This window comes from Panthera leo, chromosome A1 (assembly GCF_018350215.1).
Source record: "Panthera leo isolate Ple1 chromosome A1, P.leo_Ple1_pat1.1, whole genome shotgun sequence".
NCBI lineage: Eukaryota > Metazoa > Chordata > Mammalia > Carnivora > Felidae > Panthera > Panthera leo.
In genome coordinates this window covers 179,468,228-179,494,058 of record NC_056679.1, presented here as the reverse complement: position 1 = coordinate 179,494,058, position 25,831 = coordinate 179,468,228, and the positions used below count along the sequence as shown (strand labels likewise).

General features: G+C 41.2%; 1 protein-coding gene across 2 annotated transcripts in view; it reads right to left on the bottom strand.

The window, feature by feature from the left end:
* The window catches only part of SLIT3 (slit guidance ligand 3), a 594,982-nt gene that overhangs the window by 533,780 nt on the left and 35,371 nt on the right, over window positions 1-25,831 (bottom strand). For both annotated transcript variants that reach the window (XM_042947171.1, XM_042947176.1), the window contains exons 2-3: window positions 15,329-15,400; window positions 8,550-8,621 (exon numbers count right to left, since the gene is read on the bottom strand). In XM_042947171.1, the coding sequence (XP_042803105.1) occupies window positions 8,550-8,621; window positions 15,329-15,400 (144 nt within the window). The remainder of the gene's footprint in view (window positions 1-8,549; window positions 8,622-15,328; window positions 15,401-25,831) is intronic.

Here is a 25,831-nt window from a genome sequence, read left to right as displayed (position 1 = left end):
CTGTAAGATATGACTATATTTAGCTTTGTAAGAAACTGCTAAATTGTCTTCCATAGTGGCTATAGTATTTTGCATTCCCACAAGCAATAAATGAGAGTCCCTAGTACCCTACCTTCTCACCACCAATTAGTATTACCAGTTTTTAGTATTTTAGCCATTATAATTAAGGGGGGGGAGTGATATTTCATTGTTGTTTAATTTGCATTACCCTAAAAAAGTGGTATCAAGAATTTTACATATGCTTACTTGCCATCTGCATATATTTGATGCAGTACTTGTTCAAATCTTTTGCCCATTTCTTTCTCTTTGTGGGGGTAGAAGTGCTTTCTTATTGTTAAATTTTTGAAAGTTCTTTGTATATATTGTATGCAAGTCAGATATGCATTTTGCAAAAATTTTTTCCCCGTCTGTGACTGGTCTTTCCATTCCCCTAACAGTGTTCTTTGTGGAACATAAGTTTTTAATTTTAATAAAGTTCAATTGATCAAGTTTTTTTCTTCTTTTATAGATCATGCTTTTGTTGTTATGTCAAGAAACATATCCCTAAACCCAACGTCATGTACATTTTTTCTCTTGTCTCTCCTAGAAGTCTAGTAGTTTTACATTTTACATTCAGGTCTATGATCCACTTTGAATTGAATTCTGTGTAAGATATAAGGTTTATATCTAGGTTCAATTATCTACATATGAACATCTAATTGTCCCAGTATCATTTGTTGAAAAGACTATTTCTCCATTGAGTTGTCTTTGCACTTTTGTTAAAAGCCAGTTGACCATATTTGAATGAGTCTATTTCTGTCTTTTTTATTCTGTTCTGCTAATTCATATGTCTATTGCTTCATCAATACCATGCTGTCTTGATTACTATAGCTTTACAATAGGTCTTGAAATGGATAGTGTGATTCTCCAAGTTCAAGTTCATTCTTCTTCTTCAGAGTTGACAGCATTTATTTTTAAATTAGTTCTTTTATTTCAAAATCATTCCCTGCGTTCTTTATCCTTCCTTTCAAATCCTATTTTTCTCTAATCATCTAAATTCTGAGTTTTTTTATTCAAATTTATGTTTTATTTTTATAGTTTGTAAGACCTTAAATTTGTGTAGCTGGTTTTGAACTATTCTATTATAGTTTTCATCTGTTTTGTGGGTACCACTTTCTTGCATGTTTTCATTGTTTCTAGAAAGGTTATTATACTTCTTACTTTTTTAATTTTTCTTATGAAAAAGCACTTTGTATGATCTTCAACCATAATCTTTTTGGTTATTTCTTAAATGAAATAAATTCCTGTAGTTTTATGAGGAAGGGGTGGGAATTGATAGCTTTTTTAGCTTCAAGAGTCTAGAGTTCATTCTTGCTTTGCTTTTTATTTTTTTTTTATTTTTTTTAATTTATTTATTTTTTTTTGCACAAAATAATGAAAACCACGGCCTTGTATTTTCTGAGATCTAACTCTTCTGGTGATTTCTAACACTTTCACGAAGAAGTTCTCTTTTCATTTCTACTATTGTTCCTGTTCTGATCAACTACTCTCAGGTTACTTATTAATTACTTATTAATGCTAGGCCTTTCTTTGAAAAAGAGCCCTGTTTTTGTTAAAGAATTTATAGGGCCCAGAATACTCCAACTACTATATAAGTCATTATCACATCATGGTTCCTCTGTACTTACCATGAAATGCATCTAATCCAGCTCCCCTCCATTTTTGGCAGCCTTTTTCAGGCTGGCCACTATGTTTTCCAATGACTACATATTAGTCATTTAAGTGATCTGCTCCCAGAGTCATAAGAATTTCAATTGGCTTGCCTCTGCTTTGTCCTACACAGATGAGATAACACAATGGTTTTGTAAACATCGATTGTTTTTCCCTGTCTACTTTTATCAGGGGTGCAAGAGTTTACTAAGATACTTTGTAAACTAGTTTTATTGTAGATGTGTGTGTCTTTGGCTTTGCTATCCTAGTAGTTTCACATTTTTTTATATAGGAGAGGGATCTTTAAATATTAAACCAACCTTGTATTCCTTGAATAATTCAAGCTTGGTTGTTAATATATCTTTTTCATGTACCACTAAATTCTCTTTGCTAATATGTTGTTAGGAAATTCATATAAATATTAATAAAATATGTTGATTTATATTTTTTCCTGAAATGTTTTTGTTGGATTTTGCCATAAAAATTATACTGTCCAAATGACAAATGTCCATTCTTTTTATACAATAATTTTATGTTGATATTATTTATTCCTTAAAACTTTGGTAGAATTCACTAGTTAAGCCATCTGAGTGTAAATGGATTTGGGTGGGGTGTTTCAGTTGAAGATTTAATTTCTTTAATACAGGACTATATAGATTTTCTATCCCTTCTTGCTTCAGTTTTTAATTTCACTTAATCTTTAAAATCATTGAACTAAAGTTGTTCAAAATTTCTTCTTGGGGCATCTGGGTGGCTCAGTTGACTGATCATCCAGCTTTTGACCTTGGCTCAGGTCATGATCCCAGGGTTGTGGGATCTAGTCCTGTGCTGGGCTCCTGCTGAGCATAGAGCCTGCTTGGGGTTCTCTCTCTCCCTCTCTCTCTGCCCCTCCCCTGCTTACGTGCTCTCTCTCTCTCTCTCCCAAAATAAATTAACTTTAAAAAAACTACTCTTTTATCATTTTAATCTGTAAAATTCATACAAATGTCCTCCTTTTTATCTTTCATACTGGCAATTGGAAAGACTACTTCTTTCTTTTTGTATTCCTTTGTTCTGTTTTATTTTTGTTTTGAGAGAGAAAGAGAGAGAGCTGGGGGTAGGGGAAGAGGAGAGAGAGGGAATCTTAAGCAGACTCCATGCTCAGCATGGACCCTACGCAGTGCTTGATCCCACGACCCTGGGATAATGACCTGAGCCAAACTCAAGAGTTGGATGTTTAACCAACTGAGACACCCACGTGCCCCTCTTTTTTGTTTTATGATCAGTCTTGTTAGTTTTTATAATTTTATTGTTGTAAGAATGAAAGTTTGGCTTTTCAGAGTTTTAAAATATATATATATATATATATATATATATATATATATATATATATATATTTTTTTTTTTTTTTTTTATATTTATATTTCATATACTTCTGCTTTTACTGACTTCCTTTCTTCTATTGTTTTGTCCTTTCTCTAGCTTCTTAAGATGGGTTCTTTCATCAAGATTTTATCCTTACTTCAATTTAAGTATATGATAGCATATATCATAACTTGAATAATATAGCTTAAAGACTATACACTATCTTCTGAGCATGGCTTTGGCTATAATCCATTGTGTGATATACAGTGTGTTTATTAACATTCAGAAAATATACCTTCCAGTTTCCATGTGATAGTTTAAGATTTTATTTAGAAGTATAATTCTCAATTTCCAAATATATTGAACTTTCCAGTTATTGTTTTCTTATTGACTTAAAAATTTCTGCTGCTGTAGTCAGAGAAAATATTCCATATGATTTCAACCCTTTGATATTTGTTGAGACCCGATTGTAGACCAGTGCTTGATAAAAGTTTCATATGCACCTGAAAAAAAATGTTTATTCTACATTTTTTGGTTGCAGTGTTCTCTACATATGATTTGGGTCAGATCTGCAAAGTCTGTCATATTATTCCACATTGTTATGAATAATACTTCATATTGTTACTAATATCATAATAATCCGTGTTGTTACTAATAACTGTATCTGTTTATCCCACTAATTACAATAACAGTATCTTAACTATGAATATAAACTTACCTATCCTTTTAATTATGTCAATATTTGCTTTGTGTATTTTTAGGCTATGTTTTTAGACACATACAAATACAGATTCTCTCTATTTTTCTGGTGTATTTACTCCTTTATCATTATGAAATAGCCTTCTTCATCTCCAACAGCGTTACTTTTTTAAAAGTCTATTTTATGTAGTATTAACAGAATCACACCAACCTTCTTTTGGTTCATATTTTCATGGTATCTTTTCCATCCTTTTACTCTCAATTTGTCTCTATCTTCATGCTTAATGTTTGTCTTTGTATAAAGCATATAATTATTGTTTGTTATTTTATCTACTCTGCCTTTCAAATGGAGGAGTAACCTGTTTACATACAAAATAATTGTGATATTTCTGTGTTTAAGATCATCCTCTATTTGTTTTCTCTGTGTTTTATTTGTCCTATGTTCCTTTCTCTTTCCTTTTATCCCTGATTTGAATGAATCGTATTTCTCTTTGTGTCATTCTATGTGCTTTCTTCCTCTACTAGGCTATTATATTTTTTAAACCATTCTTTCTAGAAGCTATCCTACAGATTGCAACATGCATCCTTGATTTGATAAAGCAATAAACATTAGTGATATTATCACTTCCTGGTTAATTCAAAGATCTTAGAACACTTATACTCTATTGACCCTTCCAACTTTTTGCTACTGTTTATATCTTAAGCTTCTTTTAATCTGCAACTGCCAACTCCCATGTCTTTCATGACATTGATTTTTGAAGAGACCAAGGCAGTTGTCTTGTAGAATGTCCCACCTACGGGATTTGTTTATGCTTCTTGGTTTCATTTAACTCGGTCCTCTACCCTATCCTCTTTTGGGAAACCAAAAGTGAGATGTAGCTAAATTAGATGTAGGGAAGACATATTTACAAATACAACTTTAAAGGCAATGCTCTGAATTTTATATTGTCATGTCAGGGACACAGTCATTCTAACCTCATAATATTGTATAGATTAAATGAGATGGCATACGTCAAGTGTCTGTGATGCTACCTGACACATAGTAAATAAAGAGCACAGTTTCTCACCCTCAGCACTGTTAATATTTTAGATCAGATAATTTTCTGTTGTGGGAACTGTCCTGTGCATTGTAGGATGTTTAGCAGCATTCCTGACCTCCACCCATTTTATACCAGTAGCATCCTCCAGTCGTGACCATCAAAAATGTCTCCAGACATTGCCAAGTATTCTCTGGGTGGGGATGGGGGGTGGGGGGATTGGTCCCAGTTCAGAACCACTGGTAAGGAACAAAAACCCAAGTATTTGATAAGTATTCCACAAGCACTAACCATCATGCCTTGTGCAAAGCTCTGAGATTAAGACCTAATGAAACAGGATTTCTGACTTCAACATATTTATGGTTTTGGGGAGGAAGAATCAGGCAAATAGAGAATTAACACATGGTATGATCAGTGCTGTCATAAGGACAATCATTGCTGTATGTGAGGAGAAGCACCTTACTCAGTCTACAGCAGAGGCCTTTCATGGAAGAATGAAGAACTCAGATTTGAGACGTGAGGGACAGAATTCTCTCTCCTTCCTCATTAAGGCTCAAGAGATCGAACCAATAAAGACCATTCATAATGAAAATCAGTACTTCAGAAATGAATTATCAAAACCCATAACATTTCTAGGCTGTATTTCAAAGTATGACAAAGATGAATCTACCACAAAATACGGAGACACAGGTAAGGGAAGCCAGGAGTGAGAGCTACAGACGGCACAATCAGCCGTCTACTTCTTTAGCTGTTAACAACAAATATGTTACATTTTCCCATTCTATAGCTCTCATCTGTCTGGGAGCAGACTGGAAAACCAACACCAGAATAACACATCAGGATAATGTCACATACACCCTCCCCCTCACTGACACCAGGAAACCCTAACTAAAGGGGCCCATCTAACTGTGCACACTGAGCCAGCTACCTCTACTTCCATTCTCCTTCTTGCCCAACCATTTCTTTAGATCACTTGCACTATAAGTCAGAGACTGGTTAGCTTTTCACTAACCCCATTTCCTCTATTTCCTGGGCATATAGCTTGATTACCTTTCCTAGCCTCTCCTGCAGATTACTGTGGCCACATGAACAATTTCTAATCCAAGGTATATAATGGTGAAAGTGATATATACTCTTTCTAGGTCTTGCCCATGAAAACCTTCCACGTGCAACCCTTCATGCTGTTTTCCAGTGGCTTGATTCAGACACACATTGGTACCTTGGAAGCCAAGGTTTAATGATAGCGGACCTGAAGAGTAAAAGGAGCCTGTGTCCCCAACTCTCCCCTTGAAGGGGAGAGGCCCAGAAACCAAGAACACCCTTACTGGGTTTGATATGAATAAGAGGTAAACTTCCACTGTGTTAAGCTGTGAGATTTGAGGGTTTATCTAGTACAGCAGCTAGCATTAGCTTCTTAATACACCAAAGTAGAGAAACAGCCAGGTTTACCCTGCAATTGTAATCCCCTCAGTCCCCCAGACATGCACAGTATTTCAGCTGTGTTCACCATGCCAAAGAAAAGTGCCTTTTGCCAGCATATTTCACTGATATTCCCTGGAGTTAAGTGCGTATGTGAGAGGCCATTTGCAGGGCCACTGCTAAAGATCACACTTCATCTAATGTCCGAGCACAGAAGTATGAAAGGGTGTAGGACTTTGATGTCAGACAGATGTGGCTTTGAATTTTGTCTGCCCCCCACCCTTGACATTTCTTTGGCTTCACCTCCCTGAGCCTTTGTTTCTTCATCTGCAAAATGAGGGTAGTAACACCTCACAGGAATTTTATGGGGATAAAATAACAGATAGCACATAAAACATCAGCATAGTTCCCAGCATGTCTAAGGCACTCAATTAGTTCCCTCCCAACAATCATGAAATGAATAAATTAGGAGTTTGCTTACCCTTCTAATCAGAAGACTAAGCAAGAGGTGGCCTTTTCACAAAGGACTGTACAGGGGCGCCCGGATGGCTCAGTCGGCTCAGTGTGCGACTCTTGATTTTGGCTCAGGTCATGATCTTACAGTTCATGAGTTTGAGCCCCACATCGGGCTCTTTGCTGGCAATGCGGAGCCTGCTTAGGATTCTCTCTCTCCTCCTCTCTGTCCCTCCCCCACTCATGTTCCCCCCACCCTCTCAAAATCAATAAACATTAACATAAAACACAAGGGACTATATATTTTACTCTTCCATAGAAATGTTTAATATCTCATACAAAGGAACCAGGTTCAATAAATACTTTTATTTTTCCATTGGTCTAAATAAGGAGAAGAATTTAAAGTTTAAGAAACTTAAAAATATAAATGTAAACAGAGGCAGCATTCATTATTTTTAGAAATCTTTTCCTTTATAAAAAAATAAATGTCACATTTTTTAAATGTTTATTTATTTTTGAGAGAGACAAAGACAGAGCATGAGCAGGGGAAGGGCAGAGAAAGAGAGGGAGACACAGAATCCGAGCAGGCTCTGGGCTCTGAGCCGTCAGCACAGAGTCCAACACGGGGCTCAAACTCATGAACCAAAAGATCATGACCTGAACCAAAGTTGGACACTTAACCGACTGAGCCACCCAGGTGCCTCACATTTTTAAACCAACAACAGAACATATGCTGACCTATGACCTACAAGGAGAGCAATAAATGGGACGGTTCACACAAAAGAGGAGCAGTAAAGGGTTTTGCTGGATAATAGCTGTGTTGCCCCAGATGCAATGACTCCAAGGGAAAAGATGGCGGATCACAAAGCTAACGTGGTGGTGGCAGGCCCTCCACCTCACCCAACCCCATCTCTGTAGACGAGATTTGGCAATAGGTAAATCGAACAGGATCCTTCTAGGGAGGATGATGGAGCAGGGAGCTGTTGCAGCCCTATTCCCCAACTGCAGGAGAAAGAGGCTGAAATGTCAGGCCAACCAGGATGTAGAGGGAAACGGGGAAGAGAGCCGCCCACCAGCATGACTAAGTGCTCCTGGGGACAATCCCCACTTAGAGCGCAGGAAGCAAATCTCCATATGTTATGAGCTGCCAGATGTGATTAACTGAGGAAAGGTGAAGCTGCCCACTTAACCATCTGAGCAGCACCCCATCAAAGTGACCCAAGAGTTTTCTGCAAAGGCATTAATCACCAAAACAAATGGAGGCTCCATCCATCTCCATCCCCATCCCTCTTCATCTCTCCCTCTGATAGTCAGAACAGCAGCCTATTTTTAAACCCTGGCACCACATTCTCTCCTGGAAACATGTGGGCTCCCTGACACAGGCTGATGCTCAGAGGAGATACAGGCACACCAGCGGTACTGCCCACTCTCCCATCCTTCTCCTGTGAGGGGCAGAGGGGGTTCGGGGAGGAGAGGGCCTGACGAGGGAGCCTGCTACCCATGCAGGGGAATAGAGCGTATCTGACACTGGCCTCCATGGCAGGGATAACCGGCTTCTGGCTTCCTTCCTCTGCAAAAGGGAAGGCTGAGGCTTGGTCCAGAAGGACCCCCATGTACAGATACCAATAGCAACGGCTCAAGCCTGGGAAGAAGAAAAACAAAGCCCAGATGCCAAATCTAGCATCTTTTGAAGAGAAAGACTTTAAAAAAATAAAATAAAGCAAAAGAGTTTAAAAGGATCTCCATGTCTCTTTAACATGCATCTGATGTGCTTTAAATAAAATAGCAAACATTTTATTAAACATTGGAGACTTTTTTTTGGCAAGGTCGCAATGAAGTCAATTTACAAAAAAAAAAAAAAAAAAAAAAAAAAAGACTTTTCAAGAAAGGAGGTTGTATTATACTTACAATCGTTCCAGCTGCTTCAGATCCTGGAAGGCGCCTCTCTCGATGACGCTGACCTGGTTGTCTTCCAGATGCCTAGAACCACAGAGACAGCAGTGGTCAAGGACAAGCGGTCTAAGGGGTCTCCATGCTAGGCAACAGGCCCAGCAAGCATGGTCACTCAGCCCCTCCCACAACACTCTGCCCTGCCCCCCGCCCCCCAGCTGGGATCAGTCTGGTGGGACAAGATAATTCACATGCCAGCTTGGTGTCACGGTAACCAGGGTTTCGCCGCCTGCACACTTCTACCTGACAGATTGGTTTCCATGCCTCTATTTTAAGAATGTTCTCAGCAAATGTCCCCCCAAGCACTGCAGGATGTTGCACAGAAAAGGAAGAGGTAAAAGCAGCTTCTTATGAAAACCACACATATATTCAGCATCTCTTCCCTTGGAGCTCCCTCCTCTAAGGATTCAAAAATACTTCATTAAAAAGGGCCTTCTCTGTGCACTGTCTCTGGGTCACCTAGCAGGAAGGGTGACCCTATTGTTGGACAACTGCCCATGCCAGGAACTCTGCTTGCCCAGGGCCTGGCTGTTCCCAACATCTGGGTGATGGTTTTAAAAGCTAGTCCAGCCACGAACTCTGCTGACCTCCAAAGTCCTCCACTAATTAAGCGAGGTTGATTCCTGCATACGCCATATCCTAAGAATTGAGTATACAATGAAACATTTGTTTTCCTAATTAAAAAAAAATGGCAGCCTAAAATGGATTAGCTGAACAGTAGGGAAGGGAAATATGGAGGCTGCACAGTTTCCATCTAGGACTAACCCTGGTCACTGAATGAGACTTAGGAGGATGCATCTGTGATTGGAGGATGTTTGTTTGGAAGGTAGAGTCTAGGGTTCCTCTGGATTAGGCAGGAGGAGGGGTGCCCTGAAGCACCTGAAGGAAAATCAGAAGGACAGAAGGAAACTTTAGGGAAGGTTTGGCCTTCATTTCAAAACAACTGAATCTATGCTAGCCCACCACCTCCAAGGCATTTTATAACCCCTGTACTTCTTGGGCTTAACACTTGGGTCTTTGCATTTATTTTTAAGTCCATCTTTCCCACTATGTGTAAGGACTAAGAACGTGAGAACTTTTTTTTTTTTTTTTTTTTTTTTTTTATATTTTTGAGAGAGAGACAGAGCGTGAGCAGGGGAGGGGCAGAGAGAAAGGGAGACACAGAATCCGAAGCAGGCTCCAGGCTCTGGGCTGTAAGCCCAGAGTCCAACACAGGGCTCGAACCCACAGACTGTGAGATCATGACCTGAGCTGAAGTCGCATGCTTAACCGACTGAGCCACCCAGGCGGCCCAAGAAGGTGAGAACTTCTGCTCGTCATCATATTCCTAGCCCTAACACAGTTGCCTAGCACAACAGCCACCTAATAAAGGCTTTTGACAAATGAAAAGCTAAAGAGGACTTTGGGCTGCATAACATATTGATTTTATATCAAGGAAGTCTAGTCTAGGATGCATGAGGTGTCTGAGACTATCAGAATGATAAGGGTATTTTGTTTGGGTTCAATGACATTCTACATTTTTGTGAGTTTTTTTGTTTTTTTTTTTTTACAAATAATTAAAAATCACTATCACATCACATCACATCACATCACATCACATCACATCACATCACAAAAGAAACTCCTTTTGAAAAATCAGCTCCTGCATTTCCAAATACCAACAATTGGCGGGAACTGAGTATGGGGTCAGGCAAGGCACACAGGTTCCTCAGTCTTCCACCGTCCTCACCTACTTCAGTCTGTACATTCATGTTACTCTGTCTCTGGAGGCTGGCCCTCCTTACTTAACAGATATGGACACCATGGAGCAGGGAGGCTAAGAGACTCACCCAAGGAAAAATTATTTGTATACTGGGTAGACTCCCTAACTCCCAGTCTGGTGTGCTTGCCAAATCTGGTATAAAATCCCTTTCCTGCTTTCTTACCGGCTGATGGTGTGACATTGGGCTATCTAGTCAACCTCTCAGGGACTCTGTTTCATTTGTAAAATTAAAATAAATAAATAAATAAATAAATAAATAAATAAATAAATAAATAAATAAAACATCACATAAGTCCTTGTCTGAATAAAAATGGAACCGAGTGTATAAATTATCTAGCCCAGGATCTGGAGTACAATTAGAGGCTTAATAAATGTTCTTTTTCTTCCCTTCTCTCCCTCTCCATTTTGCCATATGGCAAGGAGTGCCTTGGAATGCTAACAGACTCACACTAGCACATCTTGCTAACCAGGGAGCTAGTTCAATATTAGTGGCTGGGGGTTTGTTTAGCTGGGTTTTTACTATCAATCAATCCATCACAGAGCTTGTTGTGATTACTTCCCAATAATAACAAGGAGCAACACGATGGGGACTGAGTGTCATATTCTCACCGGGTTTCTGAAGGAGTTTAACTCCAACCTCCTATGATGAATCTTTTAGTTCTGCTTCTTTCAGAAAGGGGGGTAAAAAAAAATGCAAATATATCTTTGTTAGATATCTTCCTCTTCTCCACTTTGCTCAGGCTCTGGGAATCTAACTTTTATCACTTCAAGAAGCTTCTCTGACTTTGGCTTCCAGTTGGGTTTAGCCAATGGAAGTCACCAGCAAGAGATGAGAGGGCAGGACAAAAGTGAGACTGAGGGATTTATTGCCACCTCCTTCCCTGCCAAGTCATTTCAGGTTGATTGTGTCCCTCTACCTAAGACCATAGGTCCAATTATCAGGTAGCTCCTACCTTTGTAGGCTTAGATAACCACTTCCTCCCACTGCTCCTTGAGGCCCAGAGGGCTGCTGGGGCTCTTTGTTGTCACTATACCCAGGAAACTGCACCATGTCTCCTTGGTTTCTCTTAACTTTGCCCACACTTTGGTAAATAATTCTTTATTTAGCTCTGAGTGCCATCTTTTTCCTGCTGGCATCCTGACTGGTAAGGTAGCTAGGGTTCCTTTCTAGATCTAATTCCTAGATCTATCAGAGTCCAGCCTAGTACCTGACTTTTAGAGGCTCAATGAATAATCAACATTTGATGAATCAATGAATCAGTGAATGCAGACGTTGTGAACCTTCCATCCAGAATTCTAGGTTGGGATGCAGTTCAGGAGAATGTGCTAATGCCACTGATATCGCTCTCATTTTACTGACCAGATGCAGGAGGTCAGGGATCCAGGAAAGGCTGGAAGACCAGAAGGCTGCCCATGGTTTGAGTCTGTTCTGAGTTAAAGACACACAGACTGTGTTCATTTTCAGCTCTTTTGGCACTGTTATTTTTTTAGTTTTAACACTGGATCAGAATCGGAAATCGCCCCTTGTGATGATGGCTGGGTGGATTTTAACTCTTTTATTAACCCCATTTGGGGTAAAGCTGGTTCCCACATCGTGGGCATAGCAGAGTTCTTGCAACAGACTACTAAGAAAGGGAATATAATTGATACCACCAGAAGAGATCCTTCCTTACTCCCACTCTGTGGGACAAAGGATTGTTATGGGCAATTCTTATATCTTCTTGAATGTACTTTATTTGGGGAAAATTGCCTTTCGATGAGACCAAAGTTCCCTAATCTCCATTTTATCTGTTTTTGCCCATTCACCTGCACTGTATTAACAGTTCTGCATGGAAATAGGTGGCAAACTCAAATTATTCAGGACTATTGAGTCTTTTCTGGCTTCACTATAAATTGTAAATAAGAAACAGATATAGGGAATGTGCTAAGGTGTGATGAAAGCTTTTCAAAAAAGATAGTTGTCTAGGTTACTCAGCTGAAAAGAATAGAGTGAGGGAAAATATGGTTTAAATGTCTGGGTATTTTACTGGTGTTAGAAAGCATTTCAGCTATCCCACCTAGCAGATTCTTTCACAGTAATAAAGGGCCACTTGAATGGAATTGTCTTTGAGTTGATAAGGAAGGTAATGAAACACAGTATATTAACAGTGTCTATAAAGCAGGGGAGGGGCAGTGTTTTGGCATTGGTTATCAAAATAAGAAGAATGTGCCAATTAAACAAAAGATAAACTGGAGTCAAAGAAATGCTGTAGACCATACAGAAGATATTAATATGATCTTTTGTGATTATTTTAAACTTTCTTATTTGTAGAGAGCAGATATGGAAATCGGAATTTTTATTAGTCTTCTGATGTAATGGTAACAAAATCAAAGGGTTTTCTTTGCTAACTTGGTTAGAAAATTAAACATTAGGCAAAATTTCTGACTTATATAAAAGGAAATCTCTAACAGATACAGGGGGCGGAAATGGAAACAGAAGTTACATGTTTGTTCTTTAAGCTGTCAAATGACCTGGAATCAGGAGTTTACTACCTCTATTTCTTCAATAAAATTACCCTGAAATTGAGCCATAGAATTCCCTCAACCTGTCCCAGTCTCAGTTCTGACCCACACACATCTTGTGAGAGCTGCTGGTCATTTCACAGACATGTGACTCCTCAGGACAAAAGAAAGACTGGGCAGAGGGTGGAGTCTCCCCCTTCTGCCCTCCACCTTCTCTCCCCATCCCCCACCACTCCCACCCAGAGGATGGTGAGAGGAGCGCGAACATGTCACAGACTGGAGAACACATCAAGGGGAAAACATCTGTTATCTGGAGGCCTGACATTCAGATCCTAGTGCCCCCACACACTGGTGTTCAGGGAAACTCACATAAGCAACTTACTCGCACATCAGGGCTGCATTTACAAAATGGGTAGGCTGTTTCTTCTTGGTTTTCTAAAATTTCTATAATGTAAATGGACAGCAGCTCTGCACAGAGGTCAGAAAGAACATGTTCAGGGTTCTGATTTCTCTTCCACATGGTTACCTGCCATGTGAAGCTGGGACAACTAAACCAACTATGCCCCTTATTTCTCCTGGGCATAGAGGAGTTAATAACCACATAACACAGAGCTTGGTCTGTGAAAGGTACCATATATACATTGGTTGTCATCACCATCATTACTACTATCTACTTCTCTTTTCTAAATTTTTTTTTTAATTAAAAAAATTGTTTTAATGTTTATTTTTGAGACACAGAGAGAGACAGAGCATGAATGGGGGCAGGGGCACAGAGAGAGGGAGACAGAATCCGAAACAGGCTCCAGGCTCTGGGCTGTCAGCTCAGAGCACAACATGGGGCTCAAACTCAACGACCGTGAGATCGTGACCTGAGTGGAAGTTGGATGCTCAACCGACTGAGCCACCCAGGCACCCCAGTACTATCTACTTCTCAATCAGGAAAACAACATAGCACAAGTAATATTCCACAGGTTGTAGTGAGAATAAATAGACTACATGAAAATGTTAAAACCATAAAGCATTAAATGCACAATTATAAGAGTCAGAAGAACTTATGCCCCCCAAATTCATATGTTGATGTCCTAACCTCCAGGCTATCATAATGTGACCTTATTTGGAGATAAGGTCCTCACTGAGGTAATTCAGTTGAAATTGTAAATAAGTTGAAATTGTGGTTATTAGAGTGGGCTCTAATCTGACTGGTGTCCTTATAAAAACAGAAAATGTAAACCAGAGACCTGCATAGAAGGAAGAAAATGTGAGAGACTCAGCAAGAAGACAATTATCTAGAAACCAGGGATTCCCAAGGCCACCAGAAGCTAGAAGGGGGGCCTAGATCAGATCCCCACCCTCTCTCAGTCCTCAAAAGGAAACCAAACCTGCTGACACCTTGGTTTTGGATTTCAGGCCTCAGAAACTGTGAGGTGATAAGTTTTGTTGTTTAAGCCACCCAGTGTGTGGTACTTTGTTACAGCAGCCTTAGCAAACTAGTATACTAGCCATTCCTCATGTTACACACAAGAAAACTGAAGCCCACAGAGGTACAGTGATTCACCTAAGATCCCATGGGCAGTTAATTCTGATGCAGGACCAGAACCTGGTGCTTCCTGTCCCTACCACAAAATTCATTGTATTACAAAGGGCTATTGGTAAAAAGGAGGTGGCTTCAGATACCAAGACTTTAGCCACTGCTTCTAGTAGACATTTGCCATCCACAATTCCATAACACAACAAACACCAAGGCAGTGGCCAGATTGCCCAAACGGTGCTCCAGGTCTGGAGCCACACTTATGGGTCAAAATCAACCTCTGAATAAAGTAGGAAAGAGGCTCCAATTGCTCCTCTCCTATACCTCTAAATGTCCGAGACTTGCCAATAGACAAGCCTTTAGGCACATTCTTACCACTGACAGATTTAGGGATGGGTTAAAGTGTTCAATATTTAGCAAGGAAACCTGATATCCTTGCTCCCCTTTTGCACCAATACCCGTCCCAAATTTTGCTACCTGTCTATACAGCTGTGGGTGTATAACAAGGGCTCTGACCCTGTCTGACTCTCCCCCTCCCTCCTCTCCTCCTCTCCATTAGGCAACAACATAAATAACTTTTGTTCTGATTGCTCTTTTAATGCACAGGCTGGAGAAGAAATTATAATCTCTATGGAAGAGTAGCATGGTCAGTCAACCTGACATTGCTGTCATCCTAGAAGCTGGGCCTTTTGATTTATTTGTGAATAGCCCTCTGTTTTCCCTGTCACTGGAATTGATTTCTTCCATCGGTCTAGCCTAGCCAGCAGCATGGAGACACAGAATGAGATACCTGTGAAAACCTGGGTACACTAATGAAGTGCTTTCTGCTGCAGAATGGTAAGTCCTGTCACCTAGTGCATACGGTGTGATGTCAGGGCAGCAGAACATTTTCACAAGGCCTAAGAGTTGAAAATGAAATGCACTGGAGAGCCATGCGTTACTTACAAGACCCGGAGGTTCTTGAGTCCAGCGAAGTCCATCTTGGTAATCCTGGTAATATTATTTCTGTCCAGGTCACTGCAATGGAGAGCAGATCTAGGTCAGATTTTTGCAGGTTACGTTTATGGTCTATTCAACCCAGACAGTCTTGAAGGAATGCTGCTTGTCAAGGAAAAGGTAATTCCAATGATTAATGTCATCCCCTGAGCATGCCCAACCAACTTAAGGATACTGTATGGAATAAGCCATCCATTATATATGTAGTAGAGCCCTGTTATATTTAGCTTCCTGGCTTCTGTTGCCCCTTCTTTGGGTAACAACTTTTCTTTGGAAGTCCCCTCCCCCAACTCTCAGATCATGTCACATAAGTGAGGCTTGCCCCTCTTCCCAGCTCCAGGCTAGGCTTGTAAGCATCTTCACTCCCTCTGACCACAGGAATTGTTTCAGAAATGCGTACATGACTCAAATTTCTAACAGCTCTCTCCCCACTAGGTTTCCAAGCTGTTCAGCACTGCCAAAAGCCAACTTGCCACTATGAAGAGAGAGTTTTCCAGAGTCAAAAGATAAAGAGAGACTGATTCCTGGTGCTATCTTATGAGTATCTGGACCTGCCCATGCTGAAGCCAAATACTTCTGTATTTCAAAATCACACGAGCCCGTCTATCCCATATCCCTATTATCTTTAAACAGTTTGAGTTGAATTTTCTACGACTTGAAAACAAAAGAATCTCGACTGACTTTGGTACCTACCTAGGTAACTATTTATTTTCCAGCTAGTTTGTAAAGTCCCTGAGGACAAAGATAATATCTCATTTAACTCCATACCCCAATATAGAAAGTATGTGCCTGGCAGAGAGTGGAGGTAATTTTACTAATCTCATACATTAGGTAAAGGCAGCTACATGGATTGCTCCTGCAAAAATGGTCCCAAAGAGAAGAACTTGCCATGGAAGAACTGAAAGCATCATGGTGATATTTGTGTTGGCGAAAAAGGGTACCATGGGTCTTAGGACACCAGGGTTAGAGAAAACCAAAGTCAAAAATGAACCTATGAACAAGTTATATATATATATATATAAAATATATATATATATATAAAATATATATATATAATATATATATATAAAATATATATATAAAATATATATATATATAATATATATATAATATATATATAATATATATATATAAAATATATATATAATATATATATAAAATATATATATAAAATATATATATATAAAATATATATATAAAAAATATATATAAAAATATATATATATAAAATATATATATAAAATATATATATATATAAAATATATATATATAAAATATATATAAAATATATATATATATAATATGTTTACTAAAATTATCTAAGAAGATTAGATGCAAAAATAAATAAACAAGTAAGACCAGGAATAATATGTTACAATTCTTAATAATAGATACTGAGTGATTAATTCCTATCTACTATGCCTTTTTGAGAAACTTTTCAGGTTTTGGCCACACTGTAGTTTCAACAAGGTATTTGTTTTGTTTTGTTTTTAAGATTTTTTAAAAATATTTTATTTACTTTTGAAAGAGAAAGAGATGGAGACAGAGCGTGAGTGGGGGAGGGGCAGAGACTGAGGGAGACATAGAATCCAAGGCAGGCTCCAGGCTCTGAGCTATAAGCACAGAGCCCAATGTGGGGCTCAAACTCATGACCGTGAGATCATGAACTGAGCCAAAGTCAGACACCTGACTGACGGAACCACCCAGGCACCCCTCAACAAGGTATTTGTAAAATGACTTTGCTCCCTCCTGAACATTCAGGAACTAAGAGGCCATTTTCCCCATGACAGATCCCCACGCACACGCTCACTATTTCTTTGGTTTACCTATCCAAGTCCTAAAGTTGCCATCCATCAGTCATGCCTCAGAGGGACTTGGGAGCTCTACAGCTGCATAAAGGGAATGGAGACACAATCTTCAGATTCTCATACTTGGTATGAGGAGGGATTATTCTCCTAGTATTGAAAATAATATCAAAAATAAAAATCAAGTGAGTCCTTGGGTAACCTCACCTGGGAACCACCTCCCTTCCTCATCCAGTTTTCCACTACCAAAAATAGCAACCAAGTTGTTTCTTAGCCAGCCTGTGATGGAGTGAGGCAGTATACAGTCTTTTCAGATGTAGTGGAGTGCTGGTAAAAGGAAGAGCAAGAATTACACAGGAAAATGAAGAAAGTTGCTCGTGTGAGGGTTAGAAACGAGCACATAGACAGGAATCTCATGCTTATCCTCACTCTAAGTATTCTTCTCACCTCCAGTCTCAGTTGGGACTGATGTTTGGGGACACTGAAAATTGCAGATATGACAATGCATCTCAGGGTTTAATTACCAGGACACAGCATGATATCTTAGCAGCTTGTGCTGGTGGCTATCGCACCAATATTTTCAATTAATATTTATTATGTGAAGGGGCACATAGTGTGCTCTGCTGAAACATTGAGGATTTCAGCAGGGACGGGTCATAGGGTTGCCCCAGGCACATAGTCCATGTTTGGGAGGCGGAGCTTCAGAAGCAAGCAGCCGTGAGTTTGACTTCCTGCCCTGCCACCTAGTGAGTGACCTACCGGTAGTTCACTTCATCTCTGAGGCTCAGCTATTCCATCCACAGAATGAGGGTAATCACCTCAACCTCCAGAGCTTTTAGGAAGGTCAAATGAGATGATACGTACGCACTGCTTATCCCAGTGCTTATCTGGCACTTGTTAAAGACTCAATCGTGGCAGCTACTGCTACTGTAATCAGTTGAACTGCATCCCTCTTACCTGCACCCCCCCACTTCCACTCTGAAATTTCAGTGCACCAAGAGCTGCTGCCTGCAGCACCTCAAACTCTGTGCCTACAGATGAATCCTGGGATCCCCAAGAGACTATCTTCCTACAGATGAAAGAGGGGTGCATTTTGTGACCAATAAGTGGTAGGATGGCACTACCAGCAGGCCCCTCACGCTGCCTCTCTCTCACATTTCTATGACACCTATTTCCATATCCTTCTGACTGCCAGGGAGGAGGTCAGGGAACACGTTCATGGGCTTTGAAGTGGCACAGGTCAGGGTTCAAATCTCTTCCCCATCCCCCCCACTCCCAGCTGGGTGAGTTTCAGTATTTTACTTAACTTCGCTGAGCCTCCATGCTCTATGTCAGCCCCTCCTACTTGCAACCTTCGAATGGCAAGAAACACAAACTAGACTGCCAGCATGCTTGGCTGAACATAAGAATTCATTAAATGGACACTGAGAAGAGGCTGCAGTACCTCATGTGCCCATCACTCCCCCAGCCCCCCCCTCCCCCCCCCCCCCCGGCCCAGTCCAGGCTGCTCTGGAACTTTAGCCAGATTTCTTAGCCTTCAGCTTTGGGCTTTGAGGGAATTAGTATATCTTAGCCTACCTAGCATGAGTTCCAAACCAGCTGCAAGCCTGCTCATGAGATGGGAAGCCACTATGGTTCTAGATGAGGGGTAGGGACTTGGGGTGGCAGGAAAACATGTCTGCAAGTTGTTTCTTTGACAAACCTGCCATGGACATGTACACTCTGTGTCCCTCTCCCTTGAACCTGAGCGGGCCTCATGACTGCTTAGACAAGCCTGGGGTAGGAATGATGTGGAATTTCTGAGGCTGGCTTAAAAGAGGTAAGAAGTGACTGCCTGGCTCTCTTTCAGAGCACTTGCATGAGAGTCCTCAGCTGTCACATTGGAAGACCAGAAGACCTAGAGTCGCCACTGGTTAAGGCCACGTAAGAAGACCAGAAAGAGAATACAGAGAGAGACAGAGAGGTGCTGAAGGAGCCCTGGTGGTTCCACCCTGGCTGTTTGATTCTTTCCAGCCTGGAGGTCAGGCACGTAAGTGCAACACCTTTGAGATTTTAGCTCCAGCCACCATCTGGGTAGGACTTATGAGAAATCCTGGGCCAGATCACCTAGCTGAAGTACTCTTGAATTCCTGCCCACAGACACTATGAGGAAGAATACTAAAGTGAGTCCTGTGTCTTAAGCCATTAAGTTCTGAAATGAGTCATTTGGCACAATACAGATATGGAAGAGAAAGGAAGAGAAAGACATTTTCTGAATATTTAATTTACCATTAACAATGGAATGCCCTTCAGATAACTCTCAAAGGCATGTCCTTTCTGCCCCTGACTGCCACTCTTGAGATCCTCAGTCCTGTCATATGGTCAAGGATGGATCACAAGGGGCCAAAGATACCCTGTCATCCTAGGAATGAAGTGAGAATTGGCCCTCATCTCTGTTCTCAGGAGTAAAGACTGTGTAATTAAGGTTGTCCATCCCACCAAGTGGGCCTTAGGACACCATGAGAATCACCCTGGTGTATTATTAGTAATCACAATAGTGGGTACCATTCATTGAACAGAGCCTGGCAAGCTGTCCACCGAACCATTTTCCCTGTCTGGTACACACAGATAGTGTACATTTGTCAGCTTCTCTGGCAGGTAGGTGCAACCATGTGACTGAGTTCTCACTATTATGTGGGCAGAGGCAATATGTGCTGCCTTCAGGCCTGACCCATAACACTTCTTGCTCAGTCCTCCATGCTCTTTCTCTTCCTTCATCTTCGGCTGAATTCAGTAAATCCAGTGGAGGACTCCAAGACTGGCAGACAGAAAGAACCTGAGTCCCTGAATGACTTCACAGAATAGAGACCCTCCCTCCCCTGTCTCTCCATTTACCCACATAAAACTCATTCAATAAATAATAATTCACATTCATAATACACATTCAATAAATAATTCTTAAGCCTCTGAAATTTGGGGCCTATTCGTTACAGCAGTCTACATGGACAAATGCAGTATCTTTGAGTCAGGAACTTTCCATCTTTTTTTTTCCTTTTTCTTTGCAACAGTTTCTGAAACATAAGTGTTACGATCTTCCTTCAAGATAAAAATACTGAAGATACGAATTAACAAAAGCTGATGTTCTGGGGCCCAAACTCTGCACCAGACACTGTGCTAAAAACTGTATGTTCATTCTCTCTTATCCCAGACAGCAATCATATGTGGTAGGTACTATTATTACCCCATTTTTCACATGAGGAAGCTGAAGCATCCTCTCTTCCATCACCAGTCTAGCTTAGATTTTACCAACAGAGCAACTTGCCATGAGGTCACACAACCAGTAAGGGGCAAAGGCTAGGATGTGAATTTGGGCTCTCTGGATGCAGAAGACAAGTGTTTTTGTGTTTTTGTTTTGTTTTGTTTTGTTTTGTTTTGTTTTAAATCACATCATGCTGTCCATCTACATCTAGAGTCTAAGCATTTACTGCATCAGGTGAACTTCTGGCAGGAAGAAAAATGAATGAATGAATAAATGAATAAATAAATAGAACAGAGCAGTACAGAGTAGAATTTCCCATCCCATCTTGAAGAAAGCAAAGGGCACTCCTGGTGGTTTGGCTGCTCCCCTCTCCAGCCAACAGAGCCCATTTCCTCTTCTGTCTTCCAGTGAGGTCTGGGCCAGTGGGAGTGCTGAGCCCCTCTGCAAACTCCAGGGGGGAGTGCTATCTTGCTGTTTTTGCCCATGTCTGGTTTCTGCCATGATGCTCATCATCTACCATATTGCCTCCATAAACAGGCATCACCATGGTAATCTCCAGCATTATTTTCCCCCATCCCAATCAGTGAATCACAAACCAATGCTATGAGTCGCAGCTTTGTGGTATTTTCACATCTGCTTGACACCTTGGGTGGGGTAGGGAGGGCAAGGAATTCAGAACAACACTGGAAAAAATGAAACAAAAATGTTCTAGGGCAGACTACTGTCCCTAACTTGGCATATGTATATTCACATCCTTCTTTTGATTCATTCTGCGGCATTCCAGCAAAACATTCTTTTTGCCATGGCACATCTGGGAAGAGGAAGCAGTAAAAACAACCTCCAGTAAAATAGCATAGTGTGGAGAAAAGGGCTTCAACACCAAACCCATAAGATGTAGATTTGAGTCCCCTCTTCCTTCTTAGCTGTGTGAATTTGGGAACATCACTTAAATCTGTTGAACCCCAGTTGTTGGTATTGTTGTTGAGACTTTTATAAAATATGACCAAGAACACCAGCTCTAAGGCTCAAGAGATAAACTGTGTGAGGAAACACTTTCTAAACAGCATTTGGGGTGGTTAATTTTTCACTCACAGCCAACAACTTGTTGGAAGAGGATGCAGAGGTAGAAGTTAGGACTGGTGTCAAAAAAAGATGTTTCTGTGTGATGGTACAATGTACAGAGTTAGAGAACATACCATCAGTTCAGATAAGACCATCTGCCCCTGCACAACAAGTATCTACAGAGTGCTGCTTTCTGGGTTTCAGGAAAGAAGATCTCAGTATAAGGTGAACTTGGAAGGGTTACCTCACAATGAATTAATTCCCTCTTACAGGAGTATATAAGCAGAGATTAGTAGTTAACTCACGCCAGACATGATGTACTTGTGATGGGTAGGAAACTGGACAACATAACGTATAAAGTCTTAATAATTTTGTGATCTATAACTCTTGTGTTTTGGGGGCCCAGAACCAAGTGGCCTTAAAAAATATGGCTTAGACCTTGCCGTCAGCTTAGAGTCTCGTTGAGGAGATGAACTGAGACTTGCAAGCTACTTAGAGAACAATGTAAGAATATGCAAAATTTAGATGTTAAGAGATGTGGTTTAGATTCCATGGAGAGTGAACAATCAAAGATTTGAGACTGCTGTGAGAACAGGAGCTCAGAAGACCTGGAGCAGATGGGAAGCAAGTGCATTGTGATGGGGTGGTGACAGCAAGGGCCATGATAGGAATCACAGAGAAGTGGAGTGTCTGAGGACAAGGAAAACAAGCTTCTGAACAAGCCTTCAGACGGTGTGATGCATTCACATTCCAGATCCCAAAGCCGAATCTGGGGATTAGGAAAGTGGTAAGGGTGGGGGGGCAGAATTAAGATGTCTTGTGGTCCAGCCTGACCCCTTGTTTACCACTAGCAAAGAACAGGTTCCAGCCAAACCAGAATAACTTAGTGGAGGGGCTCTGACCTCAGTTTCAATTATTCACTCTCTACCCTGGGAAACTAACCTGATTGGACCACATTACAGGGCTGGCTCTTGTGTCTTATTTCGCTTTGAGTTGAGCAGCAGATAGAGGAAGGGAAGAGAGTGAGGACAGTGTATTTATTCTCCTGCTTCCCTCCCTGAGAGGTCATCCAGGTTAGCTACTGTCTCCACCAAATGTCACGGTTCCTCTTCATGACTGACCTCTTCCTGGTTCCAGAACATTTTGCCTCCTCTCATCTCTTCTGGCTCAGGGGCGGTAACAGCCCTACTGCTTCTAGTCCTGGTTCCCTGAGCTACACCCAGTTTCTGAAATAGTCCCTTTATAAATCAACCTTTCTGGAATAATTCTAATTTGAGTTTTTCTACCGGTTTTCTTTTTCTGACTGATATGATACATCATTCATTCATTCATTCAATAAACTGTCTTAACCCTTAAGTTTCAGCTACTATATTAAATGTTGAGATGCAGGTGTAAACAAGACTGGTATGGTCTCTGACCTTAAGCAACTCAGAGTTTAGTAGGAAAAATAGAAAGGATCAATTACCACAGGCTGTGCTAAACAGTCTACACTAAGTGTTGATTAACTCTGTCTGTAAAGGGCCAGATAGTAAATAATTTAGGTTTTTCCAGCCATATTTATTATCACAACTATTCAACTCAGTTGTGTAGCATGAAAGCAGCCATAGACAATACATAAACTAATGGGTATGGCTGTGCTCCAGTAAAACTTTATTTACAAAACAGGCTGAAGGCCAGGTTTGGTCTGGAAGCTACAGTTTACAGACTCCTGTTCTATACTGTGCCAGAGGTATAAACAAAAGCTTATGGGAGAGTATAGAAAAATCATGTTTTAAGGGTCAGGAAGAGCTTCCAGGAAAAGGTAATGTTTTAATTGAGACTTCAAGGATGAGTTGGCCATGGCCAGGTTGGCTGGCATAGGACTATGTGAGAGGGAGGAAAAGGATTCTAGGTAAAGGAAAGAGCACGTATAAAAGCCTAGAGGCATTACCTGAGGATAACTGCAAGCAGATTTGTTGGGCTGTTAAAGCATGTTACAGGAGAAAGCAGGACATCCCTTCTCTCCATCTTTCCTTCCTTCTTCCCTCCATTTGTTCCTTCCTTCCTTCCTCCATCCCTCGATCCCTCTTTCTGTCCTTCCCTTCATCCTTCTTTTATTCCTACAATAGGCCTTTATTACACACCTACTTTGGACCTGGTACTATACTTATGACTAGGGATAGTGTGTTGAACAACAACAAAAATAGTTCCCTTCTGGGAACTTTATTCTCTTAGTAATCATGGCAGATAGACTATAGGGTAGGTTACATGATCCCTGTCTCCTAGTACTAGCACCCTTATGTAATCCCTTCTCCTTGAGCAAAGCAGGACCTACTTATTTGCTTCTCACCAATATAACATGGCAAAGTGACAGGATGTCACTTCTGTGATTATATTACATACAAGTATAATGCCCATCTTGCTAGGGGACCTTTACTCTTATTACCTGTGATCAGCAAGTGGCCATATTAGGGAGGCCCATATGACAAGGAACTAAGGGAAGTCCCCACAAAAGAACCAAGGAGGAACTGAGGACAACCACCAAGAGTCTGAAGTCTTCAATCTAACAGACTGCAATTCTGCTAACAACATAAAGAGCTTAGAAGTGGTTCCATCCCAGTTCAGCCTTCAGATGAGACCACATTCCCCAACTAACAGCTTTGTGAGATCTTGAAGCAGAAGCCTCTGGTGAACTGTAAGGTGATAAACAGGAGTTGTTTCAAGCGACCAAGTCTGTGGTAAGACTGTTACACAGCAACAGAAAACTAACACAGGGGGCCACAGGCAACCACGAATAAATGACAGAACTACAGGTTACAAAAAATAAATATCTGAAAATCATTTCAGGGTGAGGCTAAGAGAATGAAAGTAAGCATGAGAGGAAGTGAAGGCTCTAGCAAGGGTGGTGGGAGGGGCCTCTCTTTGGTAGAGACATTTGGCCTGAGACCTGAAGGGGAAAGGAGGAGCCAGGTGAAGGGAGAGGCTGAAGGGAGATATTTCCAAATACAGGAACAGAATCACAACGGCCCTGAGTAGAGCAAGCATTTGGAGGGTCTAAGCAACAGAAAGGTCAGGTGACTGGAGCAGAATGGGAGTGACTGGAGCAGATACCAAATGGGGTCACAGAGGCAGGGGGCACCCAGGCTGTGGAGCATCCATGGGGCAGCCTGCATGCTTTCAGCACTCAGAACCACAGAAGAGGTCAAGCAGGGAAGCAACTGGTTTAACAGCCCTCGGCTCTTTCCCCTGACATTAAACCTACCCCCACAACCAGATCTGTGTCCTCAAGATGCCAATGTCTCTCACAGTGCAGCAGCACTGCAGCCAGGTGGGCATCATGGCTATCCTCAGCCTGTCACGTTTAATTCTTTCTTCTTTCAGTCCACAAACCTTTACTGAACATCTTACAGATCTGGGACTCTGTGAGGCACTCTATCAACACATACGTCCCCGCTATCTGCTGGCCTCGAAAGCCCTCAACGTCCTTTCTCCCTCCAAATCCTACCACTATGTCTACTCAAAAGATATGTTGAAGTCCTAACTGCCAATACCTGTAAATGTGACCTTATCTGGAAATAGGGTCTTTGCAGATGGAGTTAGTTTCAAATGAAGCCATTAGGGTGGCCCCAATCCAATATGCCTAGAGTCTTCACAAGACAACAGGACAAACACAGGGAGGACAGGAACAAACACCAGAGGCAGGAGCTGGAGTGAGGCAGCCGCAGGTCAGTGGATGCCAAGGACCACCAAGGACCAGAAGCTAGGAAGAGGCAAGGAAGGATCCCCCCGCTATACACTTCAGAGTGAGCACGGCCATACCGATTCCTTGATTTTGGACTCTTAGCCCCCAGAAGTGTGACAGAATGTGTTTCTGTTGATTTAAGCCACTCAGTTTGTGGTACTTTGGTTTGGCCACCTCGGGAAACATATGGCTTCTCTTCAGGCTTTGCAAGGCCCCCCCAAGCCTCTTCTCTGCAGCTTTCCCAGCCTCTCCATCCCACACTGACTCTCCCTTCTCTGAACTTCTGAACTTCTGCATCATTTAGCCTCTGCACAATCCATTTTGGCCTTTCATCACATTTCCTTCCACCTCGTGTGTGCTGCCTGTTTCCTGTGTGTTTGTCTCGTCTCCCAAAGGACTGTGATGCTCTGTGGGAGCCAAAACCACATATCACACTCCCCTCACTTCCTCCCAGACACCTTGGATGAAGTGAGGTCCCTTGGAGACACTCAGAGAAATGTACACTAGCGTTCTCTGGATGCTGGGGTGAAGAGTTTTGTTGTTTTTTTCCTTAAATATTTTACATTTTGCTTCTTAGGACTGCCAATGTTTTCTGCAATAAATATGTATTACTCACGCACCCTTCC